This window comes from Rattus norvegicus, chromosome 1 (genome assembly GCF_036323735.1).
Source record: "Rattus norvegicus strain BN/NHsdMcwi chromosome 1, GRCr8, whole genome shotgun sequence".
Lineage (NCBI taxonomy): Eukaryota > Metazoa > Chordata > Mammalia > Rodentia > Muridae > Rattus > Rattus norvegicus.
This window is the reverse complement of record NC_086019.1, coordinates 239,867,343-239,882,961: the sequence shown is the minus strand read 5'-3', so window position 1 is coordinate 239,882,961 and position 15,619 is coordinate 239,867,343. Positions and strand designations below refer to the sequence as shown.

General features: G+C 45.0%; 1 protein-coding gene across 2 annotated transcripts in view; it reads right to left on the bottom strand.

Moving 5' to 3' along the window:
• Nucleotides 1-15,365, bottom strand: part of Papss2 (3'-phosphoadenosine 5'-phosphosulfate synthase 2) — an 85,018-nt gene extending 69,653 nt beyond the window's left edge. The window contains exon 1 of one of the 2 annotated variants that reach the window (XM_006231274.5): nt 15,188-15,365. In XM_006231274.5, coding sequence (XP_006231336.1) covers nt 15,188-15,214 — 27 coding nt within the window. In that variant the 5' untranslated portion in view covers nt 15,215-15,365. 2 annotated transcript variants of the gene reach the window in all.
• Nucleotides 15,366-15,619: the final 254 nt, after the last annotated feature.

Sequence of the window (15,619 nt, the reverse complement as noted above, 5' to 3'; positions counted from 1 at the left end):
TTTTATCCACTGTAAGTAATTTTAGATGAGAGGTACCAGGCATAAGTGAGTAATATTTCTGCCCTTGAGGTGCTTACACATTTCCCCCCTTGGAAATGCCAGTACTAAACTATCTCACAGAGGGGAGACAAGCTTGCCTCCAGAAGCGCCTTTCTGTGGGATCTTTCTCATTTCAACCTGCCAGATGTGCTATGAGAATTCTTCTAGATTTATTCCCATCCTAACACTGACCGGTTGATAGTGAGATCCTCCATGTTCCATTATAAATGGTCCCAGTGGGCTGGAGAGATGGCTCAGCGGTTAAGAGCACCTGACTGCTCTTCCAGAGGTCATGAGTTCAATTCCCAGCAACCACATGGTGGCTCACAACCATCTGTAAAGAGATCTGGTGCCCTCTTCTGGTGTATCTGAAGACAGCTACAGTGTACTTATATATAATAAATGAATAAATCTTTAAAAGAAAAAAAAAAAATAAATGGTCCCAGTTACTCACTTAAGTCACTTCTAACTGTCACAGCAGAATAGAGAAAATTTACAGAGAAAGATTCAAGGACAGCCGATGCAGAAAGGACGCCTCTGGTCACCGTAAGGCAGCACAAGAAGAGGCAACCAGGGAATGATCTAGCTGGGTGTTTAGTTTTACATCTTCCGTGAGGAATGTGGTGAGCGACCCGAGAGATCTGGGAAGGGAATGAGAAGGCATTCCATAGCACAGAAAGCTACCACCTAGCCAGGCCCTGGTGTACTCCAGAGCTTCCTTTCTCTAAGAGAAACAAAGCCAGGCCAGACTGAGGAACTTCCTTATCAGCTTTTAAAGACTGTCGAATTGTCCCAACACAGACCAGTTCTGTCAGATGCTCCTGGAATGGGATCCAGGCTTGGTAGGATTGAGAAACACAGGAACCAATCTCTTTGCTCTCAGCCGGGTCTCAACAAAGTAAAAGACTCAATCTGACAGCCAGTACAATGAACAGATAGAAGAAAGTGCAAAAACCCATCAGGTAGATGCACTTTCTGACCTCAAGACAATAACACACAACAGTGTGCTATTATGTTCCCAGATAAACCTCAGCTTCTTCGTACACGAGTAATAAATAGACTTGACTGCATGAGTACGGGCGCAGAATGACATGAATGGTCTCAGGTGACCGATCCGTGCTAGCATGCGTGTGCTAGCATTTGTAACTCTTACCAATGGCAGAGGGAAGAAATAGATGCATAGCGTATTGGGAAATCCAAAACAGAGAGACTTTTAATATAAAATTATAATTCAGTTGTGAAGTGATGGGAAAATACTGAGCATCACAAGATACAGGCCAAGGGCGTTATTGTACTAAAGGGGTAGTCCTCAGTGAGTACCACCACCAGCAGCGACTCTGAGGGCGGAGTAAGTCAGTTCCTGTAAGGGAATCATGTGAATGGGGGCTTAAAAAAGTAAACGAGGGCCTGGAGAGATGGCTCAGTGGTTAAGAGCACTGGCTTCTCTTCCAGGGTACCCAATTTTGATTTCCAGCGCGCACATGGTGCTCAAACCACTTTTAACACCAGTTCCAGGGCCTCCAACGCCCTCTTCTGGCCACCGCAGGAACCTCATGCATGTGGCACACAGGAGTATCTGCAGGCAATACATCTACACATGTAAAATAATTTTTAAAAAAGTAAACAAAACTCTACTTCATACGACCTACCACCATGACGTAGTAAGTCGAGCAAGTGTTAAAATGCAGTTCCCAGAGACTGGCCTCAACAGGGAGCTCTGTGAACCCCTGAAACTATGTATAAAGTATGTGTGTGCTTACCTGTTTGCATTCATTTTTGAATCAGAAATCTCTTTGGGAATTGGGAGTGGTGGCCTATGTCTGTAATGTAGCGTTTGCAAGGGAAGGGTACCAAGGCAGGAGAATCTCATTAGCTTGAAGCTAGCCTGGAAGATGAAATAAGGCCCTGCCTGAATAAAATACAAAGCCAAAAATAAATGGATAAATAAATAAAACTTTGTCAGCCTAGGACCCCTTCTTACGGAAAAAATATTTTTGGTTGTGAGCCTAGCCATTAACAGCTGAGCCATCTCTCCAGCCCAGGAAAAAATGTTTCTAAGTGCATAAAACACACAGGATTGCAACAAAGACTGAGTTACAATGTCAAAGCATTTAAGTTACAGCTGGGTAATAAATATACTTACCTATCAACATTATTGACAAGATCTAACTGCTTATAGAGAGCTTAGCAACAATCTTTACTTTGTGGTGATAAAGAGCTCAGATACTCTGTTATTATCTGTAACCCTATATATGATGTGAAAACACCCATGGGTTTCTGTTGGCAACATGGTTATAAATACTAGTAACACTGCTATAGTTTGCTGTCTCTGATTATAATGGGCTAAATTTCAATTATAGGTATAAAATCTGTTGTCCCCTTTTACGTTTGCAACTTTGAACTTTCTGGAGTTAATCGAGGAACCTCTGACCTGTGTCATGAGCCCTCTTGAAAGGCCTGGGAGAAGGTGGGAGACTCAGCCAGAAAACCCTCAGTACTCAGTAACTTTACCTACTGGGCTCTGGTCCTGCAGATGAATACAGGCCTGGGCCAGGCTCAAAGAGAACACAGAAAGCAAAGAGCTCTTAGACACAGGACAGCAACGAAAGCCTCTGCAAAGCTCTGCCTCAAAGATTCAAATACATGTATTATTTGAATTAAAATACAAATGTGTTTATAATTCATTTTTGCACATTTAGTGTTCTGCATAGTTCCTTTAAAATGCATGGTGAAAGCTCATGAATCGGAAGGGAGAAGCTTAGAGAAAGTAAGCCAGAGACATAAAATGGAATACTAACGATCACAAACACACAAAAAAGAGGTAGTCCACATCTTCAGTTCTGGGCAGCCGTTGGCCATGCATCTAGAATCGAAAACCTGAATACTCAGAGAATTTAGGAAAATATTAGCCTCTGCATTAAGATAGAAATTCCTCCTATGGATCTTTATGGATCTTTACAGAAAGACTGACTTCATGAAGTGTGTTTGCAAAATGGCTCAGTTGGCAAAGGTGTCTGCTACCAAGCCTAAGGACACGAGTTCAAGTCCCTGGATACACATGGGGGAAGGCATGAACTAACTCCCACAAGCTGTCTTCTGGCCTCCACGCATGGCAAAGCACTGCACGCCTCCCACAAATTAAAGACAGAATACCACAGATCTTTACAAAGAGAATATTGCAAATAATGAAGCGTAGCAATACTAGTAAGAAATAGGGGGTTGGGGATTTAGCTCAGTGGTAGAGCGCTTGCCTAGCAAGCGCAAGGCCCTGGGTTCGGTCCTCAGCTCCCAAAAAAGAAAAAAAGAAAAAAGAAAAAAAGAAAAAGAAATAGGAAAATGTTTCACAAAAACAATTTAAAGATATATATGTATGTATATATATATATATATATAATTAAAACAAACAAACAAACAAACAAAAAACCCCAAGCAATGGCAAAATAGCAAGCCATTCAGTGCCATGGTGATGCCCGGTTCAGCTCTCAACTCTCCAAATGCAGATGCCTCCAGCTGAGCGCTAATGGCCCGGTAGACCTCTTCCTCCAAACTGAAGATGGACACCCTAACAGCCCACAGCAGGAGGTGGCAAAATGTTTGAGGTCTCCAAAAGCTCACATCCAAGCTTGGCAGGAATTTTGGCAAACTGTGGGGCGTGGTAGCTGTGGTTGGTGATTGTGAAGTAAGCACCCTGGGCTCTGGTGAGGTTTATTTACGGACTCTGAAATTTGACTTTCTTACATGTTTCATACACCATGAATTGTGTAGGAAGTCCCCACCCCCTTTAAAACTTTCCCTTAAATCTTCTCTTCTAAAGACAGAGAAACAATACCTAGGTTTCCAAGAGAAGTGAGGGACTGCATTTGATCTGCATAAAAACATGCATAACTGGGGGAACCGATTCACGTGTTTATAACAGATTGTAACACTAGGCCTTCTAAGAGAAAATGAGGCCATTTCATGGTCCAGTTCACAATGAACTTAGAGTCCTTCCTTCTGAATATTGTTCAGATAGCTACAGCTTCTCTCTGCTCTGAGAGGAAGTGAAGGCTTGGCTTCTTCCACGATCTATTGGGTGACAACTTTTTATATTTCAGTGTCTTCATCTAGGTCCGGAGATGCTTACAGTGAACTGTTGCTGGGACAATTAGTAAATTGCATAAAGTCTTAGCAAGTGTGGAAATGAAGGATCACATACACCAGAGGAACCCTGCTCTAATTCAAGGTAACAGTTACACTGTCACCTACAGTGTACACATCAAATTGAGGTTCCTGAAATGTGTGACTCCCTCCACACAGAGCTCAATAGGGATCCTTGTGGCCCCCAACACTCACCCTGCTGCTGTACCACTGTAGGCTGTGCTGTTACCTCTGTGTATTTTCTTAAGGTTTTTTTGGTTTGTTTTGTTTTTCAATTGGGTCTGAGCGTCAGGCTGTGTATATGACATAGGCTCCTTGAACCACACAAGATTAAAATTCTTTGCTGAGCCAGGGGAATGCCAGTGTAACCTCTAGCACATCCCAGAACAGGCTCAGAGCTTGCTGGCCTTTGGGATCTCGTAACCCGTGAATGCACAACTGTGAAGCACTTACATAATGAACAAGTCAAAGTCTAGAGTTACATGTAAGTTGCAGTCGTTATTTCTAGGGACACTCTCTCCTGAGTACGCTCATTCATTCACTGGAACAATAAGGCCTTGTGCTATTGAGGTGAAATGTTGGGTTTGAGTCCAAAGACTACTGTTACTAACCCTAGCCACAGGCCTTATCCATGCTGGTACTATTGCCTATTAATGGCATTTGCTCAAATCCACATCTTCTAAAGTTTATACAACTCTCTAAATAGCCCTCAAGGAAAATAATTTCCAGTGCGACCCCATCCTTTAAATGTCTTCACTTCGTTAATCTGCACCTACAGAGATAAAATTAAAACATGTGTTTAAACAGCCAAATAGTCTCCTTTCTCACAGTTATAGTGTCTTTTATATCTACCCTATTAACCGGGAGGTGGGGAGGCTGGCTGAAAATGGAGCAAATGAGTCCGAGAATGCCAACTCCTCCTCAGAGTGCTTGGGCACTTTCTAGAAAAGTGCTTTTTCTATTTACCGAACCCTGTCAGATTTACAGTGTACCCTTCTGAATCCCCAGGGAGTTTATGTTCTTGGGAGAATTAATTACACAAGGGATGTTTATAACACTTTATTTCAACACTGAGGAAAGTATGAAAGAAGACAGGTGTGTGCTTATGTGTGTGTCTATGAGTGTGTGTGTCTGTGTATGTCTGTGAGTATGTCTGTGTGTGTATGTGTGTGTGCATGTGTGTCTGTGAGTGTATGTGTGTGTATGTGCATGTGTGTGTATGTATGTGTGTATGTATGTGTGTGTATGTTTGTGTATGTCTGTGTGTATGTATGTGTGTGTGCATGTGTGTGTATGTGTGTGTATGTCTGTGTGTATGTCTGTGTAGGTCTGTGAGTATGTCTGTGTGTGTATGTGTGTGTGCATGTGTGTCTGTGTGTGTGTGTATGTCTGTGTATATCTGTATGTCTGTGTATATCTGTATGTCTGTGTACATGTGTGTCTGTGTGTGTGCATGTGTATGTGTGTGTATGTGTATATCTGTGAGTATGTGTGTGTGTGTGTGTGCGTGCGTGTGTGTGTGTGTGTGTGTGTGTGTGTGTAGCCACATTTCCATTGTGAAGTCATGGGAAGAGAAAGTCACTGTTTATGATCACTCTCCTTTTAGTTTAAATAGAGCAGATCTTCCCAAGTGAAAACTCCGCTTTTACTCCATGAATAGATCCAGCCATTGTTGTCCTGCACAACAAGCATGGACTCCATGCTCTTCCACAGCAGACTTCTAGGAACAGGAACCCAGACCTTCTTAGCACGCAGCCTTGCAATGCTGACCTGGGATTGACAAACCACTTCGACTTCCCTGTGCTATGCTAGAAGAAAATGATCCCCCCGCCCCCATATTTCTTCCAAACATGACATGAGAGGCCTTTAATAAGCCATGGCTCTACTCACTCTTCATTGACTTGCAATGAAAGGGAAAGAGATCTGGTGGCCCACACACTTAAGCCTCACGTTCTAGTTGGGTCAAATTCTTACTTTGCAAAATAAATAAATAAATAAATAAATAAATAAATAAATAAATAAATAAATAAATAAATAAAATCTACTGGTGGTGTAGTTTCTAGTTTCTACAAATTATGCTTACAACTTGGTTCACATATTGCCAGCTTCCATGGAAACAAACCAGTCTGTGTATTCACTGAACACTGGCAAGGTAGCAAGGCTAAGGTATAAAAACTACTGCCCACATGAGGGAAATGTATTCACTTCTATCATCCTGAGAGAGGATGTGTCTGACAGTGGGAACAGAATATAACCACTTGCTTGTGCCATTTACTTTTTTTTTAAATGCTGAGGAATGCCTCTAATTTGAATCCATTATTATTGTCTTGAGATATTACTGATAGACGGCTGCCAAAATATTGTACAAATGAGGTCGTAATATATCGTTAGTTACCTGAGCCAACTGGGTTTGCCACTTGGCGATAAGCCTGGCTCCCTCTGTGAAATCAACATCTTAATTATGGAGAGCTACCAAGCGTTCAGCTGCTCCTGTGAGCGCCTCTCTAAAGACTCACTTTAGCTGAGTAAGCTCCCAGCAGACTGTTCACACATTTGCTGGTGACCTGGGAAGGACTAAATGAGCTCATGTGTAGGATGACCCAGTATGGGTACCAGGCAAATAAGTACTTGACAAACACTGGTTAAAAAAAAATCACAGCACAGGAGAATTTTATAACAAAACAGGCAGATTTCACGTAACTGTGTTTGACTATCTGGGTTTTATTTGTCAAGGGGTGAATGTGATTTTTTTTTCCCTTATTTTTTAGTCACTGCTCAAAACACTGTGGTAATAGGGACCCAATGGACTGAGAGCTGTAATTAGTGCTGTAAACGAGGGGGAAAATGTTCTTTGGGGACTCGGTGAGCTAAGCAGATTTACCCAGCAGCCTTGTGACCGCTGTCATCGACTTCCTGGTGCTTCATGATCTTGAGAAACACCACCAACGGATGGATTTGCAGATAACAGGGAACTCGGGGTTTAGCGTGTAACTGAACGGGGTCCGTCTTTTGCCTAGTATGATCTGATCTGTGCTGCCCATGGGACAATTCTCTCGCACCCTCTGCCCTTGCCCCCTCCTTCCCTCCCTGACAGGGTCCATGTATCCCAGGCTGACGTCACCTGGTAGCTGTGAATTGAGCTTGAACTTTCCTGCCCCCAGCTCCTAAATGCTGCGATTGCTAGCTTCTAAACACCAAGTCCGGTTTATGCAGCACCCATTGGCGTCTAACCCTGGGCTTCCAAATGCTTGGCAAGCACTCTAGCAACGGAATTTTACCACCGGTCCTAATATCTCTTTTTAGATTTTTTTTTAAAAAGGCCATTCAATTGCTTGAGAGGGTTTAACTGACTAGAATACTTTGGAATTGCCAAGCGACATCTTTCAAATACTGCCTCTTGGTCTGTATTTCTATCTGGAGACTATTAGAACACAGTGCTAACCTAGAGTAGACAGTGTGCTGTGACTCACTGATAAAGCTACTAGGAGGGAATATTTATCTTATTTATGGAAAACGTTTCTTGGGGACCAGAAGTCAAGACCAAGTAGCAGGGAAAGGGTAGGGCCATTTTCAAAGGACATATGATAAGGTATATGCTCCATAATCAGTGGTGTTACCAAGTTGTCAGCCAGGAGGATGGCTCCCGGGCCTAGCAAAACTTTCAGTGTCTGTACAATGACTCAGCTGTAGTACAAGGCATTAGAGAGATAGACTCTTAGTTTTCTGCAATGTTACTATTCTTTGAAACACACACACACACACACACACACACACACACACACTTTTAAAGTATAGATAATCTAAGTTTTTTTTAGAAAGACAGCCTAACATTATTAAGACTCTTGCTCAAAAAGTGAGAAAAGACAGTGAGAGACAGTGATATCGCTTAGTAGCAGAGTTTCTGTTTCCTTGCCCCGCACGGAGTACTGGATTCAATCCTCAATATCACACTCGTAAGAGTTAACTTGGTAGAAGAAAGGATTAAATAAATAAGGAAAGCCACTTGGAGATTTTATTGCTTTTGGTACAAGGCCATGGCAAGGCTTATGGGACAGAAGACTTAAAGAGCATAAAGGTTGTGGGTGGGGCGGGTGCAGGCACATCATTTAGAAAAAAAGCAAATGCTGTGTTTAAAATAGACTTAGACTGTTTGAATGGACTGAACTCTATAAATAAGGAAGATAGGGATTCAGTGGATTCAACTGTGGCAAAAGGAGATCCTGGCTTTCATTCAATACACATTTGCATAGTCGACAGACAAATATATCAACGAGAATCTTAACCGGAACTTCAGAGGGACAGCATAAAGAAAGGCCTTGGGAGGTGAGAAGGGAGCCACATACCCAGGAATTGTTAGCAAGGGATGTAAAAACCTGTTCAGGGTTTTAAATGCTAGGTACAATATGAAAATGAAGGAAATCACCAATGTCTGTTTCAAAATAATGTTATTTTGATTTTATGTGTTTGCCACATGAGCATGGCTGTCCACAGAGCAGAGGAAAGCACTGGGTGTCATGGAGCTGGAGTGAGCCACTTGATGTGGGTGCTGGACTGAGCTTGGGTCCTCTGGAAAGGCAGTACACACTCTTAACAGATCATCTTCTGCCTCTCTGACCCTATCACTTGCACCATAAGATGCCAGTCGCTTTGGAAACTGGAGGGGTATATCAGTTGTCCATACATTGACCGTGATTGAAGCAGGGCATAAGAGGCAGAGGGGACAAAAATCTCTGATTTTTCTCATAGGTGTTTAAAAATCAGTAAGTTTGGAAAGAATTGAAACAGAATCTACAAGATCCAGGTTAAAGAAAGTAATTGTCATGTTATTGTGCTTAATGTAGTTGCTTAGTTGACAAAAACCTTTTTTCTTTGAGACAGGGCTTCTCTGTGTAGTAGCCCTGGCTAGGCTGGAACTCACAGAGAACTGCCTGGGTGCTGGGTTTAAAAGTGTGTATCACCGTGCCTGGCAAAATTGAAATTTTAATAATAAACTATGTAAAGCAGATATATTAACCAATTATTTAAAGCTAATATTAATCCAGCATAGAAATGTATGTTATGTATGAAGCAGCATTTTATAGAAAACATTTAGATAGCTGCTTTAGGAACATTTTATAGCAGACCATAGGCTATATCTTTTTATTACCAACATTAATATTTGTACTAGACAGATTGAGTTTACTATGTTTAAACTGTAGTCACTTTCGCAATACTGATTATTGTTCAGCAAGTAAAATTCACAAACACAGGAAGAGCTGTCACAGCCAAAGGGGCATGCTTCTCACACCAGGTACCACCAGGGCCTGGTTACACACCTTGTGCTCTTGCAGAGAGAGAGAAAAAACTTTTATGTTGGGTACCTATTTATCCTTACTTGGGGGAAAATAATTATTACAAAGCAGGAACATGACAGAAGAAACAATTTGTCACAGATCCTAGGCCTATGACAAACAATTCTGCCTTCTGGGAAGGTTTTGTTTAAACTTTATTGGGAGGGAGGCAAGGAGAGCTTAGAGGTCAGAGTAAACCAGGGAAGGAGTGTGCTTGGGGTCCTCTTCATCGAGCTATGGGATGAGGGGTGAGGGAGTTGAGTTCATGATCTCAAAGGGAAGAGTCCTAGGTGAACCTCAGCCATTCCCAGGACTCCTCAAAGTCCCAGCAAGGCCACAGTGGAGCAGGGATTGCCACCCGCACTCTTGAGCCTCGTGTGGAAATGTCAAAGATCGTACCTGGCTCTACCTGCTTTCCCCAGAGTCCCAGGGCTACATCAGAACAACACAAGAACATTGCAGGCTAGGGAGGAGAGGTGTTGAAACTGAAGGGACCTCTCTCAGGTGAGAACCAGAGGGTATGCAGAGAAAGCACAGCTCTAAGAATTAAGGCCACTAAAGGTCACGTGAACGACCCCCACCCCATCTTTGTAGAGGAAAAGAGAATTTAATTTCCTACTTCTGATGACTCATCTGACTCAAGTTCTCTTGTTCATGGATTATGCCCTTTTAAAAATGACACAGGGGTGCTGGGGACATGGCTCACTGGTTAAGAGCACTTGCTGCTCTTACAGAGAGAGGAGTTTGGTTCCTGACACACTGTGCAGCTCACAACTGCCTGTAACACACCAGTTCCAGGGGCCCCGACATTCTCTGGACTGCACATACATGTGGCGTATATTCACACGGGAAAACACATCTCCACAGAAATAAGAACCCAACAAATCTTTTGTTCATTTTAAGACTGACACAAGGCATGGTCAGATACAGGTAGGACTTGGCATGTTAGTGATGATAGGAACTGAGAAGAGACAAGGGGCCTGGTCTCCTACAGTGATGAGTACTAACTTCTCTGATAATCACCTAAAACAGGGGAAAAAAACTACAAGGCTGAAATCTGGAACAAAGTGGGACCCCAGAGAGCAGGTGTCAGGGGCACTTTTATCCTTATGGGGCATGTGTGCAGACAGGAATATATTTGAAGTGATTGTAGCAGTAGAGTTGTATCCAGTGTGTACCAGAGCAAGCCCACTGTCTAGCCCTCCGAGTACACTAACTGCGTTGTGTGAAGGGTGTGTTAGGGTGGATAGAACTGCTTTAAACGCTGTATCCACTAGGAGGGTCTTAGGTTCAAACTCAAATTCATACCACTTGGGTGGTATTTTCCAAAAGAGTGAGGTTTGGGCTTAATGAGCCCAGATACGGAGTGCAGCCAGGACCCAAAGCGAGTCCTTCCTGATAAGGGCCGCTCGGCTGCAGCGTATCTCTGGAAATATTTTTTTTTTTAGGGGGCAGGAATGAGAAATCCTTGATCAAAAATAAGCAAACACACATATAAGGACAAAAAAGCGTCAATTATGGATTCTATAAAACCACACGTCTTAAGTGGAGGGACTGGTGAGTTTTGTAATTACGAGTTCAGTCATTCATTCTACAGGTCTTGGGCGCTTCCTCTGTGGCAGGCAGTGACGCATGCGCTCTTACGGTGTCACAGGAAGGAATCGTCTAGGCAGCAAGTCTGTTGACCCGCCATCAGATTGGAGCTGAATTTGCCTTTCTTTTGTGAGTTCTCCAAAGATGTCCAAACACAAGGTCTAATGAGTACCCATTACCGTCCAGTGGTAGATTTTGAAATGAACAGAAGTCTCTTAGGATTAAAGTTGATATCACTGGTTCCTTTCTCGGAATCTTATTCCCCGAAGGTCTTATGGCTGAGCTAAGCCCAATTACTCCTGAAGAAAACCACAAAGCCATGCAACAGAACCCTTCCTCAAGGATCTTACCTCAAGGGTAAACACCCCTAACTTTGTGAAAGGCCCAAACAGGTGGCCTATTACTGGGAATCATAGCACGAACTGGAAAACATTGATTTTTAAGGTACATCTGGAAATAGTCAAAGGGATAGGAAGGGTGGGTGAACGTAAGACCAATATTTAGTTTCACACGGACTGCCTGTGCTCACCGCAGTGCTAGCAGAAATATCAGTAGTACAACGTTTAGTTACTGAAGTGTGTTTGTAGTAATTATTAACCCGTATCGTCTATTCAGGTTCTCACGGTGACTATTCAAACTGTCACCTCCACAATTCCGTGTTTGTTTTCTCTTATTAAACATTCTGTCAAGTGTCATTCACTCCACCTCCAGGAACCCACTGCCTTCTCCTTACTTATGCCAAACCACAACAGAATGGTGAGTCAACATGAAGGTGGCATGAGCCTGTCATCCCAGCCTTCAGGAAGTGGAGGCAAGGAGATGGGGAGCTTTGGACCAGCCTGGGCTACGCAGTAAGAGGGAGTCTCAAATGTTCAGAGTGGTTAAGTCACTCATCCCATTTTACACTCGAGAAGACAATGAGCAAGAGACACTTCCTGAAGCAGGCGCAGAGGGGCATGAGAATTCGTTTTACCTGTTCAGCCAACCTGGAGTTAAACCGTGCTCTGCCAACAGTTTTCCTCACCTGGATGAGGTTCAGTTATGTTCCAAGGTGAAGGGTGTTGTGGGGGATGAGAGGGGAAGTCCTGTGCATTCGAGTGCACAGTTCTAGCAAGGGCTGGCTTTCCCCCGCCATTAGAGATGCCTCATCTACTCATTCACGTCTTGACTTAGGCAGTGTCTTCAGATGAGTTTAAAAGGCAGTTTCTTCCAAGAAAGTGGAGCACCACTGTGCAGAATTTTTAGACTAATGAAAACGAAGACCACTGCTCTAGCCACAGGGCGACTTTGGGGTTTCAGGACCCCTTCCATGCACTCCCCACACTGACTTATTTCATCCTTCAGAAAAAGGTCGTGATGTCTCAGTCATAGTTTTTAACTTGGCTGTCTCCACAACACCAGAACATCAACCGTGGGTCTGGAAAATGCTAACCCAGCAAACAGTGCAGGAAAAGAGGCCTTGACTTGGCCTTCCCTTCTTTGCTGGCCTCTCAGACAGCCTGCCTTTCCTACTCCAGGTATCTGTGTATACAGGGGATGGGGATGGAGATTAGCCAGGACTGAGTTAAGTCAGGGGTAGAAGAGTGATGTGACCAACAGCTGTTTCTTCCGTCTCCATGGCTAACACAGAACGGGTGCACTACCTCCCTTTATTAAAAGACCGCTCTTTTTCCTCCTAGAGCTGATGAATCATTTTGGTGCACCCTGTCATTTAGGCTTTATGAGTTACTGGTTCTAGAATGGCATGGTAAAAGGCTGTATTCACCCAGTAAATAGGCGAAGCCTTGAGAAAAAAAAAGAGTTGCTGACAACAATTTGCTAATGCACTATTTGGGCTGCTTGGTTACAGCCTTCCTAGTCATCAACCCACGTCTTCCAGCCTGGGTTTCACACTCACCATCATCAAGCACTGAAGGGGGTCCAGTCTGCAAACACCTGAAGTTTCTCAGTGGCTGCTAGGTGAATTAACCAGGCAGAAAGCAGCATAAAGCCCTTAGCTAACAAATAAGGGTCTGTCTCTTCAAGTCTGTGACGAAAGCCCTTACCTAGGCTGCCTTCGGAGATGGGCAAGACTCACTTCTTAAGTAACTGATGAGTTCAGAGGTCACGTGTATGGGGAGGTTTGTTCTGTTCTGTAAGGTGTCAAAACCCAGTTTGAGTTAACACAGTTTGAGAGATTTCGTGTGCACTCAAAGTCAGCCTGTTAGAGGACTAACAGCAAGCCCTTGGCCTTTTGGGAACTTGGGATGGTTGTTGGAAAATAATTTTTAGGCTAAGGAAATATTTGGAAGTCCTGCTTCAGTTAGCTCTTTAGGGTATCAGGAAATCACTGTCTCAGAAAAAGAAGGAAGGGGGAGGGGGAGGGGAGGGAGAAAGGAGAGGAGGAGGAAGAGGAGGAGGGGAGCAGCAACAACAGTAATAGAAACAGAAGTTAAAAATGTCAAAGTGAGTAAGCATAAAACCCAAACTCTGGTGATCAGATTCTTCACTGCTGATGGTGCAGCCTCCCAGGGTGGACCTTTAAGGCCCTGCCCTCAGTCCTGTCTGTACTTCACAGATTCTTTCTAACCGGAGGCATGAGGAGAGGTCACTTGCTGACTGATACTTCACAAAGTTCCTCTGAGGCACTGGAAGTTCTTGATGCAGATGAGGAGGTGAGACGAACATGCCACCGCCATTAAAAAAACAAAACAAAACAAAAACCGCGGGCCACTGCAGGAAGCGCCACCTAGCACTAACAGAGTTTGATCATATGGAACAGGAATCCATGTGATAATCAATAAAACTCATCACAACATACACCACCGAGACTCCCTCTACTTTGAAATTGCCCTGTCAGAGGCGGCAGCTAGATTCCAACTGCTGTCCCATCCCAGAGTGATGCCACTTTCCTCCTGGACTCTCCCGCTGGTCCAGTATGACGCCCCCACCAAGGACACAGATGACCTGTATTTTCCGATCGATGGCCACACCTCCAGTTCCCGCATGACTCCTCCACTCTCCCTCCTTTTCCGCTTCTTCTCTGCCCTTCACCAGCACGGTACGCTTCAAAGTACACTAATGAGTAGCATGAAAACCATCTATAGAACACCTACTATGTGCCGAGTCTATGTTTAATCATTGGAGAGGACTTCCCATTTACTCACCCCCCCACAATCATTTGAGGAACGCAGTGTGGTGGTTAGAGCCCAGTGTTCAGCAGCCGGTTAGCTGGGTGGGATTTTAATTATGGCTTGTAGACCACATCTGAGGGGACCCAAATGCTGTCTGTAAGGCTCCTCCTAACTCAGAGTCTATGATTACTGCTCACCCCCACCCCCACACTTTTCTTGGAATATAGTTGGACATTTTTAAGAATATAAATTTTGTTAAGAGCCAGGGTTGTTATGAGGAAAGATACATTAATTACCCTAATCTTCCCCATTAAAAGGGGATTGCGTCTGTAAACTCTCCACTTATCAAATGATGCCTTTTCCCTCACCCCGCCCCCCCGCCCTCCACTCTGCCCCCCACCACATGTCAACAGAGAGAGAACCAGGCTACAGGGTTAAAAATCTACCGGTATGGAAATGCAATTTCCTAGCTAATTGCAGTTCTATGAAAGTCTATCATTAAAATCCACTCCAAGAAAGGTCCTAAGGTTAGAAGAACCCCGGTGTCTGTCGCTGACGTGTGGCCGGCGATCAGATCTGGCAGAAGCAGAGTCAGCTCAGACCACCACCCACTCTGCGTGCGCGGAGGTCCTGTGGAAGACAGGGCGGGTGGTGGAAAGACTGGAGGAAGAAGGGACTTTCCTATCCTGTCCTGGTTCTGGTTAGGAGCCACTTCGCAAACTCGAGAAGGCTCAGGAGGGCAGGACTCCTACGGATCAGAGGTGCCCAGTGGCACCGCACAGCGAGAGGCGCTCGGAGGGTGGCCCAGAGAGGGGGACGCAGACTTAGCGTCCACGTCCCTGCACGTCCCGGGACACCCGTGTCTTCCCTCTCGGCTCCGGGTCCCGCGCGGGAGGCTCCCGGGGAGGGCGGGACCCACTGAGGCTCGGCAGGGTAGGAGGGAGGGGAGGGCCGGGCGGGCGGCTGGCAGCCTACCGTCTTCTGCTTCTTGATCTCCGACATGCTGCGGCTGGGACGGAGCCCGGGTCCAGGGTGCAGAGACGTGGATGGCGGCGGTGGCTGCCCGGCTCCAGGGAAGGAGGTATAAAAAGGCTCCTCAGACACGTCGCACTTCCCTTGACCGGCCCCCTTCTCCTACTCCTCCTCCCGTCGCACTCCTCTCCGCCCCGTCGGCTCCGCCAGCAGCGCCCAGCCCCGGGGACCCGGCAGCCGCCTGGGCGGGGTTCCCCGCCGGCGCTCCGCCAGCTCAGGTCCAGGACAAGCCTGACACTCAGTTCTGCCCTCGGCCGCTGGAGCACTCGTCACCTCCCACCACATTTCACACCCCGCAAGAGTCTCTGGGACCCTAGCGGGTACTGAGTTAAAGGCGAGCGCATTTGAGGCCATCAGGCTTGCTGATGTGGACCT